The 20,002-nt window shown below is 38.5% G+C and overlaps 1 protein-coding gene and 1 long non-coding RNA gene across 2 annotated transcripts in view; one reads left to right on the top strand and one right to left on the bottom strand.

The window, feature by feature from the left end:
* The window catches only part of LOC116524849, a 23,280-nt gene extending 7,434 nt beyond the window's left edge, over positions 1-15,846 (top strand). The window contains exon 2 of the long non-coding RNA XR_004257505.1: positions 15,412-15,846. This is a non-coding gene — a long non-coding RNA (uncharacterized LOC116524849). The remainder of the gene's footprint in view (positions 1-15,411) is intronic.
* Positions 1,877-20,002, bottom strand: DNAJC25 (DnaJ heat shock protein family (Hsp40) member C25). Its single transcript, XM_032240340.1, has 4 exons — positions 19,611-20,002; positions 7,025-7,177; positions 4,708-5,178; positions 1,877-2,960 (listed from the first exon to the last, which is right to left on the bottom strand). The coding sequence occupies exons 1-4, from the start codon at positions 19,944-19,946 to the stop codon at positions 2,838-2,840; spliced, it is 1,083 nt and encodes a 360-aa protein (XP_032096231.1). The 5' UTR covers positions 19,947-20,002; the 3' UTR covers positions 1,877-2,837.

Below are 20,002 nucleotides of genomic sequence, written 5' to 3'. Positions count from 1 at the left end.
AGCTGCTTGAACCCAGGAGGCAGAGGTTGCAGTGAGCTGAGATCACGCCACTGCACTCCATCCTGGACGATAGAGCAAGACTCCGTCTCAAAAAAAGGAAAACCCCTGAAAGAAATAAATTATGATTTTCTAAACATAAATAATACAAATAGTTGTTAATTCTCTAAACAGCACCATTCTTTCATGTAACATTTGAAAAATCCTGTATCTCAATAGTTCTATTTAAGATCCTAGGTGTGGCACCTTATATATGTTATGAAAGTGTAACCTATGATTTGTAGAACTTAGAATTCATAAATAATGCAATGAAGAGTTAGTCATGGAATCTGTTATGCAGATAACCTGAGGGGTAATTATAGCAGACCTCGACTATATGACATGATGAAATTATAAACCCTTTTATAATTTTATAAGGTCTGCTATGCTTTATAAACCCTTGAATATCAACCGAAAAGGAAATGGGATAGCCCTAAAATGAAGCTCAAGAAAAATTTTCTAACTAGTGGAGTTGTGAAGTTCTCTACCCAGGATTCTTCTCCAGATGTTTCTAAAATGGAGAGGCTTTTGGATTTTTGGTCAGGGATGGACAGGGTACAGATAGTAAGGACACCCAGAGGATGTGAATGACACTCGTGACAACTAATGGCTCTTCCTTCACCCTAGGATTTTGAAGCATAAGGTCCGTCTGTTGAGGGAAGGGGAGAGAAAAATCAGTTCTTCTGTTAAGGAGGGACAACTCATCTAGACTCATGCAATGAACGTGATTCCAAAAGACTGACTGAACATTACCAAGTGGGCAGGCTACTGGGGACAATTCCAGAAACATTTCTAGAAAGACAGGAATACAGTAATCTAGCAGATACGCAAAAGAATAACAGAAGATGGTCGGGCATGGTGGCTCACGCCTGTAATCCAAGCACTTTGGAGGCCAAGGCAGGCCGATCACCTGAGGTCGGGAGTTCAAGACCAGCCTGACCAATATGGTGAAACCCCGTCTTAATTTCTTAAAAAAAAAAAAAAAAAAAAAAAAAATACCAGAAGATAAACTGTTTTCATCAGCTAACCTTTACGAATGCTAACATGTCCAGTACTCTTACACTTTATTGCTAGATTAAAAATAGAGGCATTCAAAAATTTCTTCAAAAATTTTGAGTCAAGTACTGACATTTCTTTTTGGTCTTCATAATATATGCCAGGTACTTATGTTTTTAGGTGGTAAACACCATTGTGTGTTAAATATATAACACATTCACCAAGACAGGGATTGCTGACTATACCGGCAACCACAGCATCTTTGAAAGGCATTTTGTCTATAGCTTAAGAGGTGTGGGCGTGCATTTGAAGTCTAAAACATGGCTACCTATAATTCAGCTCTGTATCACCACACTCCTCCAAAGAATGGAGGCATAAAACACTTTCATCTAAAGTTTACAAAAATATAATTTCATAATTTTAGAGCTGCAAAAGGGCCCCAGTGATAATCTGGTCAGACTCAGGTTTATAATTGAGCCAACTGACTTCCTTGCACATTAACTAACTCTCCTCAGGCCTTTGACGACATTAGCAAGGATGGAACTCAGCCCAACTGCTTTGCCTCACAGCGACTGGGGCTAAGCTCTCAAAAGGACTAGCTTACTTTAGCCAGAAACAGATTCTGCATATCTACTATGCTATCCTAATCTTTAAAAATTATGTTATTTTTTCACTTAAAATGTTATACCAACAAACTTATATTGTAACCATTCCATTAATATAAAGCAATGGGATAAACCCTTTAACAGGGCGGATTTACTACCATGAATGTGTACCGATACTTTGGTGCAGTATCATGCCTGATTCAGTCAAATAATGTTATTTACTTGCACCACCACACATATAAAAACACTTATATTTCATTGATGATAAAAGAGCACACAGCCATGTACCCCGTTTCTGGTTTAAATCCATATAAATGTTCTCATGTACAATGATTTTTCACCAACCAAGGACTTCATAATAGATGAACAACTTTTCAATACACTATTTCTTACTATTTTTTTTTTCAAGTGGACCGGGGGAGAAAACCAATACTGTGGTACAAAAGACCTTTTTACAAGGTCCTTTCTGAAGAAATGTTGAGAATACAGTTATAGTCCTATAATGAGACTATAATCAAGATCATCCTACAAGGATATGAGGGTAGACTCACTCTCCTCGAGTTTCTGACATTACTATGACTATTATATTTGACTGGTTTAAAAAACAAAGAATATTAAAATGAATAGAGGGGCGAGATTCTAACAGAAGACTTTCCTAGCAGGTTATTTTGAATGTATTTCACTCCTATAATGACTATAATGAAAATGACGACAGTTCATTCTGCTGAAGAAGTTTGTGTCTAGAAAAACACTCATGATAATATAATTAAATGCTGTTTTTCGTGTGTTTTGTGAAAATATAGAGGACATGAAAGCAGAAAACTGCAGCACTATGACAAAGAGTAAGGAAACACTCTTGAAGAATAAACACAACACATAAAATTTTTAAATGGTATCTAATAAATTTTCATGTCAAATCTTTTAACTAAACATATAAAAATTTTAAATGGCAAATAATAAATCTTCACGTGAAATCTTTTAACAAAATCCACAAATAGATTATAAAAATTGAACAATCATAAATGTCTTATGTATAAAGTTTTAAGGGAAGGTTTAAATTTCGACATTATTCTGTTTAATCAAATGCTTGAGAAATTTTAGTTACTGCTGAGGAGCAGTCAATTGATACATTTCTAAAATAATTCAGTTATGAAAATAATATAACAATTAAGATTTGGCATAGTAGCATTTCATCAATCTTCAGTCATCCACAAATGTTAATCGTCCAGGCCCTTCATTCTTCATCCATCTCCTGTATCTCTTCCATCTGGGGTCATTTGCCAACTTTTTCTTTAATTCTTCCTCTTGTTCTTGCTTATAAACCTGTAAGTATAAATAACTAGATGACTTCACAATCCAAAGAGAAACACTTGCCATTAGTTTTATGGCATATTTACATTTTTCATTTAGATAAAAAGTTTCCAGTGAATATATTGGTACATCTTCTGAAAACCATTCACTTAAAAATACTAAGCAATTAAGCATTTTATCTAATGTATTTATTTGCAATTAACCATTTTAACTTTCAGTGTTAAACATGAAAAAACAACCTGTATAAAAACTAGTAATTTTGTGGCTAGGCATGGTGGCTCACAGCTGTAATCCCAGCACTTTGGGAGGCCGAGGCGGGTGGATCACCTGAGATCAAGAGTTCAAAACCAGCCTGGCCAACATGGTGAAACCCCATCTCCAATAAAAATACAGGCTGTATGCCTGTAATCCCAGCTACTTGGGAGGCTGACGCAGGAGAACTGCTTGAACCTGGGAGGCAGAGGTTGCAGTGAGCTGAGATCACACCATTTGTACTCTAGCCTGGGCACCAAGAGTAAAACTCTGTCTCAAAAAAAAACCCAGTAATTTTTGTGTGTGTGTGACAGGGTCTCTCTTGGTTGCTCAGGCTGGAGTGCAATGGCATGATCTCAGTTCACTGCAACCTCTGCCTCCTGTGTTGAAGTGATTCTCCTGTCTCAGTCTTCCCAGCTGAGACTACAGGAGCATGTCACCACCATGCCTGGCTAAATTCTTTTTTTTTTTTTCTTTTAAGGAGAGATGGAGTTTTACCATGTTGGCCAGCCTGGTCTCGAACTCCTGGCCTCAAGTGATCCACCCACCTTGGCCTCCCAAAGTGCTGGGATTACAAGCATGAGCCACCATGTCCAGCCTAGAACTAGTAATTTTTTGTCACTGATTTCTGTAACCTAGGAATACATTCTTTCCTCAATGAAAACTGGCTGAATTTAAAGGGCTTAACATTTCCTCTCTACAACTAATGTCTAATATTAAAGAATAAAAACTATTTTTAATAGGGTCTTTTGTAACTGATGACTTTCAGATTTGTTGAACTTAACCAAGGAACAAAATGACCTTACATACATGTTTATCTCCAAACTGAACTTACATCTACTTTCATCTGCAAGCATAATTATGAGTCTTTCATTTTTTTAAAAGTTTCCAAAGACGGTTAAATAAACCACAGAGTTAAAATTTGTGAGAACACAGAACAGCTGCATTTCTGTAGCTTGTATTTTTTTTTTTTTTTTTTTTTGAGATGGGGTCTCGCTTTGTCACTTAGCCTGGTGTACAGTGGCATAATCTTGGCTCACTGCAACCTCTTGAGTAGCTGGGACCACGGGTGCCACCACGCCCAGTTAATTTTTTTGTATTTCTCTCTTTCATTTTTTCTTTTAGTCTCTGTGGCTAGGTTTACAGGATTGGAAGGAAACTTGAGGCGGGCCAAATTTTAGTTAGTACAATTACCCAAAAGTTGTCATAACACCCTTGGCACACATGCATATCATTCCAAGGCCGTTTAACATTCTTAAAACTTTTTCAGAATTAATCAATTAACGTATTTGAAGTTCATCCTCTAAAAAGAGAAATTACAGGTTAAAAACCCACCGTCCCACTACCAAATATAGTCCTACTTTCAATAAAAGTAAGATCTTTACTCATTGTTTAACTCTTGGGTTTCAGAAATTTGAGTATATTTTTGTGATCCCTCATTATAATACACCTGATTTTAACTTGGTCAGATGGATGACACTAAAATCACAGCAGGGTGACTACTCACCTCATAATTCTCCTTTATCCAGAGCTCTCGTTTAAGAAAAGTTTCTTTCTGATGATCTTCTAGACTATCAAATTGAGACTTTGACATCTTCATAGATTTACGTATAATGTACAATCTCTCTTCCTCTCCATATTCTTTGCCTTTGATGTTAAAATTATAGATCCACCGGCAATACCAAACTATATATGAGCACAGGTGAAAAGGAGCTAAGATAATTTGAAACAGGAGAAGATCACAGATCTGGGGTTTCTGATAGCCCCCCTTTATATCTATTTTACTTTTTATAATGTTCTTGATGATGTTCTCCTCCTCATCACGAATTTCCTCTTTGGACTTTTTGTTTTTGCCTTTTTCTTTGGCTTTTTTGAGCAGTCCCTGCTGCTTGGCAATCTCTGTAGCTTGGATACGGTACTTGGGCACCGTGGCTAGGTAGCTGATTGCCTTATTGTAGCTATTCCACCAGCTGAAAAACTAGAATAGTTAACAGATAACAATGAGTCATTTTCATTACCCAAATTCATCTAAATTAAAGCAATGATAGAGTCTTGGTGAACACCATCTCTGAAGAAACCATTACAATTAAAAATAGGGATCTCGAAGATCTTACTTTGTAAGTAAAAGATAAAACTGAACAAGGCCCATGTATACATAGGAGCTCACGGCTGGATAAGTGAGGTAAACTTTGAGCTGAGCCAAAAATCACTGATTCAGTCAGGAGATACCCAAGATCAAAAGATGATCAATGTATCATACAACACCTGTGGTTTCATAGCTTTACCATTTGGCTCTTACCTAGATCACTATCAGGAAACTTTAAAAAAAAAAAAAAAGCAGCAACATACTTACTAGAGAAAGAGTTAAATAGCAAAATCCAGCTGCCAGCTGGTGAGAAATTTGTTTTAAAAATTCATAGGGTATAGACTCGGCAACTCTATTCATTCCCATCTCTTTTCCTAAACCATCTGCATCTATCACAATGGCACTCATCCTATTCTGATGAGAGACTCAAATATGGTTGAGCTCTACCTATTTGGACAAGAAGACACTAACCTACTTCATAAATGTATTCAACCACAAAGGGTTTGTTGGAAAATGCCCTGCTCCTGACATAGTACCTCCAAAAATTTCAGCTCCTGTTTAACTGAATGAATACAGCAGATATACAAATATCCTACAATAGTAGCAATCTATTAGAACATTTTTAAGTCACTACAGTATTACATTGTTTAAAACAAAAAAGTAAAATTATCCCTACTCTCCCCTTTAAAAGAGCAAATATTTCTACAAATGCTGACATATTTTAAATATACCACCTTAGTTTCCAATAAATATTTTTTATCATAAAAATTGAATGTTGGCCAAGTGCAGGGGCTCATGCTTGTAATCTCAGCACTTCGAGAGGCTGAGGTGAGTGGACTGCTTGAGCCCAGGAGTTTGAGATCAGCCTGAGTAACATGGCAAAACTGTGTCTCTACCAAAAAAATACAAAAATTAACCAGGTTAGATGGGAGGGCTACCTAAGCCCAGGAAGTCAAGGCTGCAGTGAGCCATGATCACTCCACTGTACTCCAGTCTGGGCGACAGAGTGAGAACCTGTCTAAAAAAAAAGAAAAGGAAAGAAAAACCAATGAATGTCAAATGTCATTACTGGGAATGAAACTGGAGAAGTAATTTTCAAACAAGCAAATTGCTTCATTCTAGTCATTTCACTCGTTCATTTCCTCTAAAGGAGCATATGATAGATGTGGCTAGTTTAATAACAAGGAAAATTATTTCAGGCAGAGGTTAAATTTTTGTGATACTTTACAACATAAAAAGTTCCTATGCCTCTTTTAATCTATTTCAGTGGTTTTCAACCTGAGCAGAAACACCCTTAAAGAGGCACACAGAAATGCGTGGGACATTTTTGGTTGCTACAACAATGATGGCAAGCACTACTGTCATCGGGTGACCAGAGCCAGGACTTGTTAGTCCAGAGTAAGGAATTCAGATTTCTCCCAAGTTTAATGGGAAATCACTGAAAAGTCCTACAAAGGTAAATGATAGGAATTAGCTGACGTTCACTCTGGCTATTATGTAGAAAATACTCTAGAGGGAGCAATGAAAAAGGGGTTGCTTTGTAGTAATAATGACACTCTTCATCAATTTCTTAGCTTTGCCACTGACAAAGATTCCAATACTGCCCATGAATAAAACAGATGTCAACTAGAAGTCACATTTTACAAAAAAATACTTGCAGTTAGGTTTTAATGACTAGCAGTAGGTAATATGCACTCAATGCACATAAATGTAGATACAAATATCCACTGATACACACCTGAAACACCGAAATAGCACACACACTGACCAGAATCACGACTCTAACATCCACCTTAGGGGCCAAGCGCCTGCTATAGTAGTGGTAGTAATGGCTGTAGTACTCTTCTGGGTGATCCAGCATGTAGTCATAATCTTTTCGTGTTTCTTCATCCTGTAAAATGACAAGATATCCAACTTCATAGGATAGTCCATTAAATGGCCTTGGTTTATCATCTGTTAAATCAAATCTAGAATTTTATGATTATGTAAGGTTAATCTGAGGAAAAATACTGAAATTGTCAAAATCAAAAAATTTCCCATTACTCTTCAAAGCCATGTAAATTTCTAGAACTTCAATATTAGATATAAAAGCATAACAAAAAATATTTCTGTAAGTTCTTGAGTATTGTTAGTCCTCCTGGAAAAATAAAAACGATTTAGTAACAATTAACCATTCAACCTTTTTAGCTAATGCTTAGTGCTAATAAAAACCTGTTCACAATTACTCTTAACAACTGCTGATTTTTTTAAATGCTTATTTCTTGTATATATTCACAATCATGTCCCAGCCTTGTAAAGATAGTTTTCTGCTAAAAGCAATGATTAAGACAGCAAAAAGCAGGTGAAGCCAGCCTGTGCCTACAAAACTGAATTATGTCCATCTCAAAGAAACACAGAGACACCCATGCAGCACAACGGTCAAAGTCCAGCTTTGTGACCTTAGGTAAAATATGTAGCCTCTCTGAGCCTCCTTCTTCTTCATTTACAAAAAGAGCTAACAATCCCTGCCATACTATTTTTACATGGTTGTTGTGAATATCAAAATAACATACATTATACAAAAACATGTTACAAACATGTAGTACTTTATTACTATAATGTGTTGTGACAGCCCAGGTCAAAATGAGGTAACATACAGATCTTTCTTACCTATACAAACTCCTTGAAAGACTTACAGCATTACAAAATGCTGCTCTGTATGTTCAGATAAAACATTAAAAAAAAAATTCTCTGATGCTAATCAATTTCTAACAGGAATAAATGCCAATGCTGTACTGAGCTACACAGGTTGCAGAGGTATTAAACCAGGTTACGATTTGTTCTTTATCCCATAGGAAACCTATTATACTTTTCAATTTGCCCCATTTCAAAAAAACATTAAGGAAAAAAAGGATTATAAAATCAAGACAAATTCTTTAATCTCTATACATGAGTATAATAAAAACCATCACAAAAACAAGTCTGTTTTGCCAGGTGTGGTGACTCATGCCTGTAACCCAGCATTTTGGGAGGCCAAGGCGGGAGGATTGCTTGAGCCCAGGAGTTTGAGATCAGCCTGGGCAGCATAGTGAGACCTCGTTTTTACAAAAAAATTTTTTTAATTAGCAGGGCGTGGTGGCATGTGCCTGTAATCCCAGCTTCCCAGAAGGTTCCCCAGCTGGGAAGTCACTTAAGCCTGGGAGGTCAAGAAGGCTGCAGTGAGCTGTGATCATGCCATCACACTCCAGTCTGGGCAACAGAGCAAGACCCTGCCTCCTCCACCCAAAAAGGGGGGGGGGGGCTTTTTTAAATTAGAGGAATAAATTATTCAACATTTATTAAGTTGTAGATTCCTAAAGGTTATTTTAAAATCTAAACTTAGTGCCTTGCAACTGCAGACAGATTATCTGGGGTCTGTTCAGGACTACTTTCTGGGTCCTCCAATATGTAGTTTCTTAGATTTAATGTAAGAAATTTGCTAATGACAAAATCTTCCTTGTATCCATTAAAATCATTATGTATTTTCTATTAAGAATTTTGGGCCGGGTGCAGGGGCTTACGCCTATAATCCCAGCACTTTGAGAGGTCAAGGCAGGTGGATCACTTGAGGTCAGGAGTTCAAGACCAGCCTAGCCAACATGGCAAAACCCCATTTCTACTGAAAATACAAAAATTGGACAGGCATGGTGGCTTGCACCTGTAATCCCAGCTACTCAGGAGGCTGAGGCAAAAGAATCACTTGAACCTGGGAGGCGGAGGTTGCAGTGAGCTGAAATTGCACCACTGCACTCCAGCCTGGGCAACATAGTGAGACTGTCTCAAAAAAAAAAAACAAAAACAAAAACAAAACAAATTTCAATTTGTGTGAGATCATTCTCATTAAGTTCTCCAATATTCGTTACATTCAAAATATTTCTTACCTCTCACCGTATATGAAACTATGTAAACTGGTATCTAGCTTAATTAGATATGAATGTATTTATATGGAAGGCCAATATGAAAACTGTCAGTTATACAAGGAGGCATGAGCTCAAGCTAGTATTATTTTCAGATTCACTCCTTGTATGTTCTCTTCAGTCAAAAAGGATTATCCTGTGGCAGCTGCCATATGCCTCACCTGTCAATCCATGATTCCTTCTTTAAGTCATCATCCTATTCCAGAACTTCTAACCTAGAAAGGGTAAACCTATATAAGGGTCACACAGACAGCCCTGAAGACTAAACCCAGTGTCTCTTCATGTGTCTCATTTTGAGTACTTCAAGAAATCATCTGAGAATTCTTCCATTCTCCTCTGCTTTTTGGGCTAATTTTATAGAAACGCCCTGTTTTGGAGCCTAAAATCCTTGACTTTAACTTAGTGTCGCAATCATGACAGATGCCTTTTGAAATGTATTTCTTCAGATACAATTTTTCTTGCTACAACTAGATTACACGTAACTTTTAAACTAAATGCCATGCTGAGATCAGATTCCTATGAGACTCCAACATCATTGTCTCTGTGCAGCCCTTTGCCCGGCTGTCTGTACTCCTCCTGGTTGAAGTATATGGATTAAGGTCTTTGAGTGTCAATGAAATCTGGTATATGGACATCATGTGTCCAATGACTACCTTCTCTTCTCTTTTTATTCTCTTATCTCTGTTCCACAGAATGCAGATATCATCCCTCTTCAAGCATTTCACTCAGACCTTTCACCACGGTCACCATTTTCTCACTGGTTTCTAGATTATTTGCTTCACCAAGTCGTGAACTCCTTTAACACAATGGTCAACTAAGGCTTCAACACAGGCAACTCCAAATGTATACCTTGTGTCTGGTCTCTCTACTGCAAGCAGAGCCTGTGGAGTCTGTTCAGGGTCCCCTACTGGAGTCCTCAAACTACCAAATTCCTGCAAGACATCTCAGGGTCAAGTCTGACTCCTCTTTGGATGGTTTTGAGTCACCACAAGTTTATGACCCTGTTTTGGCTATGATTAGACTAAAAAGTTGGCCACTTCCTTGTTAGAGCATTTATTCCATTTATTTTATCTCCATTCTACAGCTTAAAGCTTTCTCTCCAAAGTGAAGAAAATGATCAGTTTTCATGCACACTGATAATGATCAGTGAGGCATGCAGACACTTTAGAAGGTCTTATCAAGGGCAGCACAAATTGGTAAAACTTAGGAGTTCTCAATAGCCTAAGTCAAAATCCTGCTCTTCAGTAAACATTTAGAATCAACCTAGTAAGAACAAGAGGATATCAAGAATATTGGCAAAGAAAAGACAGAATAAGGACCATCTTTTTTTATGGTACTCAAGTAGAGAGCTAAGGTACATTCTAATTTTAATATCATATTTTTTTTTCCTACTCATCTTGAACTAAGGTAGCCACAGAATTTATTTATTTTTAATCTCCAATGCTTTCCCATGGCCAAAGTTAAAATTTCCTTCCTATGCCATCAGGCCTTCACAACTGGTCCAAACTTGCCTAGCTAGCAACATCCCTTATCAGTTCCCCTCTTTTACCCATAGCAAACATTCAGACAGCAATTTCTGGAATTTGGTGTGTTATTCCAACACAACGTTTCTTTTCATACGTATGTCTTTGAACATATATTTCTCTCTAATTTGAACCTCATGAGTCCTATTAATCCTTTAGAATGTGTTACTGTCTCAGACATTAGGTCGTTCTTATTACATTTGGCACCTATTTATTATAGCACTTATCACATTGTAATCATCAGTTTTTTTCTTAGAATGAGAATTTCCAGAAAGTAGGTAGGGTAACTCATTCATATCTGTATATCCAAGGCCTAGCACAGTGCCTGGCATTCAGTAAACGTTATTTCAAAAACAAGTGAACTTTTGTGAAGGTTTTCCCTTGCAATATGCCCTCCACTACATAGATCTCCATCTCACCAGCAAGGCTGGATGGGTGGCGATGTCACAAAAACTTCAGTTTGGCAGAAATGACTACTTAAATCCATAGCTTATGAAAATATGCTACTGTGGCTAATATAGCTTAAACCTTAAAACAGTTTAATATCTTACCTTTCAATAAGGTAGTACTTTTTCTTTCAGCAATTTTGTGGATCTTAAGGTCCCAGGGTCTGGAGATTCCAACTTCTTTCCAAAACCAAAACCTTTATACTTGTTTCTTCCTCCTGTCTGTCCTGAGCCTTGACAAGCAGGGCAATAAGCTCCTTGTTTCTAATCTCTACAGGAATAACTGTAGTGCTTCTGCTGGTGTCCATTCCACTCCCAATCCTCGTGGGCATATGCAGGAGGACTGGAACATAACCACCAATATCTAGATCAAAAGTGAACAAGAGGAAACCCACAAGCAAAGAAAGCACTGAATCCTTCCTTCTCTTATAAAATGGATCATCCCCCCTCCCCAGAGGCAAAAATATATTATGTTCCTGCCCTTGAAGGAAATAAATTGTTTGATCTCAGTACATAAATTGCAATAATTTGATATTGCAGCTAGTTTTCACACTTAAAACTTTCTATTACACAGAGTACAAAAAACATTTTTGGGGTGGTAAAGGTCAGGAATCAATGATATATAAAAATGTATTACTGTATTCACTCAATATATATTAATCTTTTTTAAACACACACACACACACACACACACACACAAATGATCCTTCAAAAAAACAATCTCTGGTCTAAATTTGTTTCCAGGCCATTTTATCGTACAAAAGAGGAAGAAAATTAACTGCTACTATTTCATTTTTTTCTTGTTTCCTGCCCACTAGTCACTAGTGCAGCTTATCTTCTCTATCTTCTCTCATTCTGCACATAGACTCAACAACTTCCAAGATTTGGAATATTACCTACATACTAGTAACGCTTATATCTGTTTTTCTTGTCTCCTCCTATTCTCAACTATGTCCTGAACATTTTCCAAATGCAAAATATCTCAAACTAATGTGCCCCAAAACCAAATCTATTCCTCTGTGTTTCAGTTAATACTATCACCATCTACTTGGTCACCTGAGCTTTTAGAAACCTTAGTTGTTTTCATTTCAAAAATGATGAGGCAGGGCATTAGGCCTTGTATTGAGCACAAAAAGGAAATCAAAAAAACAAGACAAGGTCTTGGCCTCAAGAACGCTTCATCTAGAAAGAATCTAGCAAGTGAGAAAAGCACAATTCAGGCAGGGCACGGTCGGGCACGGCACTTTGGGAGGCCGAGGCAGGAGGATCACCTGAGGTCAGAAGCCTGACAAACACGGTGAAACACCGTCTCTACTACTCAAAATGCAAAGATTAGCTGGGCGTGGTGGATAATGCCTATAATCTCAGTTACTCAGGAGACTGATGCAGGAGAATCACTTGCACCCAGGAGGTGGAGGTTGCGGTGAGCCGAAATCATGACACTGAACTCCAGCCTGGGCGACAAGAGTGAAACTCCGTCTCAAAAAAAAAAAAAAAAAAGCACACAATTCAGTGTCCTAAGGGACAAGGGGCTGACTCTGGAAACAACAGCAATGGGATTCACAGCAGGAGGGAAATGAGAGCTGGATCTGGAAAAGCAAGTAGGGCTTAGTGAAACTTGTTTTAGGCAAAGGAAACAGCAAATGTTATAGGTACAAAAGTATCAAAGAATATCATGGATTCAGGGAAGCTTGAGCATTGGGGAAATTTAGGAAGAAAGGAGTAGTAAATATAGCTGGAAGGTAAGTTTGGATTAAGAACTGTTGAGGATCTTGTACACTGCGCCAAAGAGTCAGGATGTTATCATCTGCGCTATTCAAAAACAAAAATGTTTCCAAGTATAAGAACAATAGCGTTGTGTAGAATTATGTTTCTGAAAGACAATTCTGGTAGTATTGCAAAACGTGGAATGAGGGAGAAACAGACTTTAGCAGCTAAGAAAAAGAATTAATAGGACTTGATAAGTAAAGGGATATATAAGAATCAAAGAATGATACTGAAGTTTTTAATTAGAGTTACTATGTAGACCATGTTATTCATTAAGATAATGAATACAGGAAAAAAAACAAAGTTTGGAGAAGATGTAAGGGAAAACTGTGGAAGATTTTTGAACTAGGAAGAAAAAAATTACTAGATATCCTTTCAATTTCTGGAGCATTAAGGATTATCTATTCCTGCATGAGGAGTGCACCTTTGTTTGTCTTTGACTAACCTATTTAACTCTGTGGAGACAGAAGTAACATGTAGAAAACTGGAAATAATGCAAATGACTTCTATTCACAGAAAGACAAATTATGTCCTATGGAATGCAACAGATTATTGCTTGGTAGGTATTTTTCAGTTTTATAGGCATTTCAGCATTCCCTATCTGATTACAAATGTTGGTACTTTTTCAACTAGTTTTAGTATCTTCCTGATTTCCTCATGGGTTAATAAGTTAAATAATCTCTGACATATGTGCATTCTGTATTTGTGAGAGGCATAATTATATCTTCTTTTAAAGTTGATGCTTTCACAAAGATAACAAGATTGATTTCGGACATGTTTAATTGTGGGCACCTGTGCTACAGAGAGGCAGTTGAAAATATAAGCCTGGAGAACATGCAGATTTCAGAGTTGTCAGGTTAAAAGTAGTGGCTTAGGTCAAGGATACAGTGAGTTTCATCAGGAGAAGGTTAGAAAATGAAAAAGAAAAGAGTACACAAAGGAGAACTCAACAGAAAAGCAATGCCTAAGGGGAAGGTAGTGGAAACGACTGAAAAGAAATGGCAAAGACAGGACAAACAGATGAAGATTACATCAAGGAAGTCAGGGAAGAACACCTTCAAGAACTAAATGGTCAAAGATATCACATGACACCAAGATCCAGGAGGAAAAAGAAATGAAGAGCAGTCAATCTAATCAGATCTCGTGAGTAGAGTGTCACTGTTCACCTTAACAAGAACAGTTCCAACACATGTGCTGGTGCACATGCCAGTCTATGATAGCTTGAATGAAAGGGAGGTGAGAAAGTAAAGACAGTAAACAGCAAAGGAAAAATGTGAGTGTAGCTTTAAAAGAAGCAAAATGATGAGAAAGGAGTGGGAAATGAACCAACTAGGAGATTTTCAAGTTGTGAAAGAGGAATTACGGAATTCCAGAAGAAGACTGTAAGTAAAATGAGTTCAGTCAAGAATATCTTTTTTCGTCCTCCCCAAAGCATTCTCAAAATTGCTCCCAGTTTTCTTCCTAAAACAAACATAAGATTGTGTCATTTGTCCACTTTAAAACTTCTGGTAACTATTCAGTACATAAGTTCAAATTCCTGAACACAACTTTAAGGAGTTATTCATCATTTGATCCCAAACGATGTTCCAGTATCCTGCAACATTCTCCCTCTCATGTTACCTCACCAGCTCCCAACCTAGAAATAGCAGATCCCCTAGACTATGTTAAGGGTCTTTGCACTCTTGTGAATATCGCAAAATGTTCCATTTACCTACGATAAATCTGTACATGCTAAATTAAAATGTCTAGTGCTCAGTTTCTGGCTAGTATTACATCAAGTCAGTAGTTTTCAGGTTGATCAAGAACTCTGATTGGTTGTTGATTACATCATATGTCAGCCAGTCATGGCACCAGAATCAAACACAGCTGGTATGTAATCACCCTTGGCCATAAGTAGGGAATAACAGCTGAAATTAAGGAACCAGTAAAAAATAACATTTGTGGGTTCACAGCAGAAACAGTAAATGTGGTACATATGCTATCACATCCTTTTTCTGGGGCCATGGGAACTATTACTATTAAACATGTTACTCTTTCCCACTAAACCCAGAAAAGGTCTCAAAACTCTTAAAAGGTAAGAGTTTTGTTCCAGGTAATCATGACCAATCAGGGTTGGCATATGAAATGAAAACTATATGCCATCTGTGGTCTATAAATTCACTTAATTTGGCTGTTTATCAGCATCACAACTACAATAGAGATTTATATAATTTTAGAGTTTGGTGCATGTGCCAGTAATCCCAGCTCTTTGAGAGGTAGGAGGACTGCTTGAGCACAGGATTGCAAGACCAGCCTGGGCAACATAATGAGACCTTGTCTCAAAAAAGAAAACAAATTATATAATTTTTAAATATTATTATGATTATTCAATTATTATGAATGACTGATTAAATACAACCTGGAATATGTTGAAAAATAATAGTAATAAATGCAGTTCATTTTTTCCCAAAACAGAGTCCCTGGGAAAAAATATGATAAAACTGATCCTTGGAGAAAATGCTCATTACTATAATACCTCATGAAATGACATCACATTTCTGGAACAGCCTTGCACACTCATGACTCTGTTTCTGTGGATCAAGTTTCCCCTCTACCAGAAATGTCCTTTCACCATCAACCTTGGTGACTTTGTTCCTGATCAGCTCAAAGAGTACATTCTTCTCTATCCAAGACATAATCACTTCCTCTCAGCACAGCACTATAATCTGCACATACTTGTATTACATAACTTAAATAAAAAACTGAATAAACATCTGTCTCCCTTGTTTATTAAAAACTTAAAGTCAGAAACTGCACCTTTTCCTTTGTTACGGTCTCCTCCAAGTCCCTGTGTCAGTCCCAGTTAAAGGAAAAGTTGAGTAAGAGAATATAAGGAATGAACAATAAACAGAAATGTAACAGGGCAGGGAGTTCAGAATCCTTTTTTGCTAAATTCTTCTAAGTGCTAAAGCCCTGCCACATCAGACTGATAAAAGGAAAGTGAAGTGTTCTTATAATGCTTTCCTTCCAAGACAAGTGTGGAGTAGAATGCCCTTTCTACACATCCCTTCAACTTAGCGAATAACCTTTACTTTCATGCCGGCAATATTCCTAGACCTTTTCTAGGCTTTTTTCTTGTGATCTTGCAAAATGCTGTCAAATTCTACACTTTTGCATTTTTTACCCATAGTTTTTCTAAGTGCATCCTTTCCAGTTCTCTCATCTGCTTATTTTTATGCCATTTCTCATATTTCATGTATTATCCAATTTTTATCTACATTCAAAAATTATTGTTCTCACTTAAAAACCCTCAGAACATTAAAAGTGTAATTTTTCTCACATGCAGGATTTTTTCACTCATAACCATCCAATTTACTTATCCATACCACTCTTTAAAATTGCAATTAATTTGAGTGAAATGGCAAAGGGTGTTGCACATGCCAATGTCAAAATGCCAGAAATCCACTTTCAATTTCCATTCTATCTGAATGCCTCCAGAAAAGAGTTTTTATAATATTAATGATCTGATGTGCCAGACACTGTGCTAGATGCTATGGATATACACACAAAAAACAAGGAACATGGTTTAGTGGGAAACAGAGAGCTACTCAGTATTTATAATGCAGTGTGATAAGTGCTATAGCCACTTTCAAAATATGTAAGTGGGACCACATTATTCTAACTCATGAGATCCAATGTTGACACAGAGGGTAAGTGTCCACTTGTTTAACTTCCAAAGTCCATAAGCTCCGTAAATCCCCAAAAGTCAAACACACTAAATACTATTGCCTGGTCTTAGTTTATAAAGCAGTGTGTGAAATCACAATGGTTTGAAGTTTTGCTGAGATCTGGAACTGTAATTTATTTGGGAATTTGAACTAAGCATGACTTGGTGAAAGCGTCGGCCAGTGCCTTTGCCTTCCATTATTACCCATACTTCTTTTTTTTTGGTTTTCCTCATTTTCTTCACGCACAGGTAAAATCTTTTTTGCTAAAACAGTAATAACCAAATGTCGTATCTTCTTGTCTTATCAACTGCATTTAAGTTACATTAGTAACTGTATTTATTTATTTTTTAACAACCACCATCTAAAACAACTCTCTCAAAAGGGCATTTATTTGACCAAAACAACCTCAGAATCATAAATCCACTGATGTTTTACATAATTATAGTTTCCATTTTGGCAATGTATTTATTATCAACATTCACAGACAAGCTTCTGCATCCTGTTTTTATTCCAGACCCACTGGAACTAACTTATCCCACTATTCTATCTGACCTGTTCTTACCAAACACCACCTGGACCTCCTGCCCCTCACAAACCCTTTTTACAGCCCAAGGACACAATCCAAGCAAAACAGCCACTACATCTCCATTGCCTCAATGGGATAATATGGAAGGCAGAAGCCCTCCAAATTGGATGACCTCAGTTCATTAAAACTTTGCATTACCTATAAAAAGATATTCTTTGGCAACTTCCTCACAATTCTCCATTATAACAGAAATTAAAGCAGACCACCCTGTAATAATTGTTCCCACGTATAGCAAGTCAAAGTCCTTTCCTTATTCCAAGAGACAACATCTTCAAGGAGGTAAATGGTTCTTGAAGGTGCTCCACTTGGAAGATGAACACATGTTCATCTCTATAAATTTAAAATGGAAGTTTTCAAAGAGTACTGCTAGGTCTGATTTTCAAGGGTCCAAAATATCTCCAGACATCCCTTTTGTCTCACAGATAATTTCCAGAGTAAGACAGAGGGAGTTCTGGGAGAGCTACAGAACACTCCCCTCATTCCCTCCTCCATCACTACAACTCCATTTCCACTCCCCTGTTCTAAGATATTTGTAGCGACCTGTCAGATTCAAGAGTACAAGTACTACTTACTCCAGACATACTGGTCTTTAACTGCCCTAAAGTTCCTTGTTCTTGAGTGGATCACTTATTTTGTCTAGCTTTTCATTAGCTGACAATCAGTGGTAAACCTTAGGCGTAGAAACCTTTAGAGGCAACCATACAGATCCATCAGATCAGTCCCCCAAATCTGTCTTTCCTGGTGTCCCTCCCAGCAGGAATTTCTCCACCGTCACTATCTCTACCGTCTAACTTTGGCACTTGTTTTCAAAGTTCTTCCAATATGCTCACCATTCTCATGCCAAACCTACTCATCTCCAATCCTACAAAGCCCAGCAGAAGGCAACAGCTGGCAGTGTTTCTGTTGCCCTCCCTTTTGGAAGTTCTCCATCCGTCCAGGGATGCCTTATGCACCAGCAGAGCTTCTGGCTGACTACAAAGAACAGAGGTTGGAGCTTCATATGCTGAAGTGCCCTGGATGGAGAGTTCTTTCCTATTTTTTCTGGAGTCTTTTTTTCCCATCACTCTTTACCCTAAATAATAGGCAACAAAACCTCTGGCCTCAACACTTTCCCAGTTTCGCAGCCATCCCTCAGCTAATTGCCAACGAAAATTACAACCTCACTAATGCTAGTGAGAATTTAATGAACTAGGTAAATTAAATTTTACCTAGTTCAATTTACCTAGTTTACCTAGTTCAGGGCCCCTCCACCACTCATTTTATGACTCCAAATTATCCAAACTGATGTGGAAGGCATGAGTGAAGTTGTTAGTTCCTTGACTATTTTCAGCTCTGGAAAGAAAATCTGGAGAAACAGTCCACAGTTAAATTACATCCACTCAAAGTACAGTTATTAAAAGCAGCCTACATAGCAACATGGAAAATTTTGCCTTGGGAAAAAAAAAAGGCTAGAAAAACACTTTACAACTAAAATAGCTGATGCATCAGTTTAATGGGGTCCTTCTAGCAGTAATACCACCATCGAATACTATTTATACTTCGTGATGTCTTAGTTTTTTGTTTTTTGTTTTTTTTTTTTGCAGTAGTAGGAGAAAACAGCATCGGGCTAAATCTCTCAGGCCCACAAGACTCAATAAAACCTCTGTCAAATGAAATATAAATACATATTCACAAAATATTCCCTACCAGAAATTCTCAGTTTTGTACCCAAGTCATGGGTCCTGTGGGAAGGGGGGTGGTTCGCACACTTATCATTTAATTCCCACTATAACCCTGAGAGGAGGTATCATGGCCTTAATTTTGCATGTGAAGAAACAGCTATTCCAACATATTAAGTCACTATCCAAGGTTATACAGGGGTGTCACAGCAAAGAGTCACATCCGGCCTTTTGACTGGTTCACAGTTCTTCAGTGTTTTCTTAGTTCCTTAAACGCAAGCTAAGTGTCACCATTAACACTATTTCCAGAAACCAAATTTCTGTCATATCAAACTGATGGGATCACAGTCATCACCGGATATTCGAGACCTTCCCTGTTGTGGGCTACCCCAGATCCTAGCATTAATAATCACTCTGCTTTTCGAATGTGAAATGCACGTTATTAAAATATTTTCACGAAATCGTAAGATGCCCAAAGCTTTGCATAACAATGACTATCACAAAAAGGAGGAGGAAGAGGCTAGCTGTGCCCACGAGACCCAGGGAGGCAAACTCTTTCACAGGGCCACGTGGGAAACGTGAGTATCTTAAAGGTCGCAGCGCAGGCTGCGCTCAGTTTCGGGGTCACAGAGGCCCACGCTCCGTGGGCCGTGCGCTTCCCGTGGCCGCTCTTCGAAGCCCCTCCGCGCCCGCAGGCCTCACCTTGAGCGTCTCATAGGCGGTTGCCACTAGCAAGAAAGCCTCCTCCGCGCTCTGCGGCGTCCGCCCGAGGCCCTCGTCGCCGGGCTCGGGCCGGTAGCGGTCGGGGTGGTAGCGCCGGGCCAGCTGGCGGTAGGCCCGCGCGATCTCCGCCTTGCCCGCCGAGCGGCTCACGCCCAGCACCTCGTAGCAGTCCAGAGTGCCGCAGTAGAGCCCCTCCACCAGGGCCCCCGCGGGCCGCACCAGCAGCATCGCCAGCAGCAGGGGCGCCAGCAGCACCCACCAGCGCTGGCCTGCAGCCCCGGCTCCCCGGCCCGGAGAGAGCGGCGGCGCCCCCATCCAGGCCTCGCGGGCAGCTCTGCCGCCCCAGCTACTCCACCACTTTGCCGCGCGCC

This window comes from Sapajus apella, unplaced genomic scaffold (genome assembly GCF_009761245.1).
Source record: "Sapajus apella isolate SASKATOON/1434 unplaced genomic scaffold, GSC_monkey_1.0 scaffold46, whole genome shotgun sequence".
In the NCBI taxonomy this organism is placed as follows: domain Eukaryota; kingdom Metazoa; phylum Chordata; class Mammalia; order Primates; family Cebidae; genus Sapajus; species Sapajus apella.
This window is presented reverse-complemented; position numbering and strand designations above follow the sequence as displayed.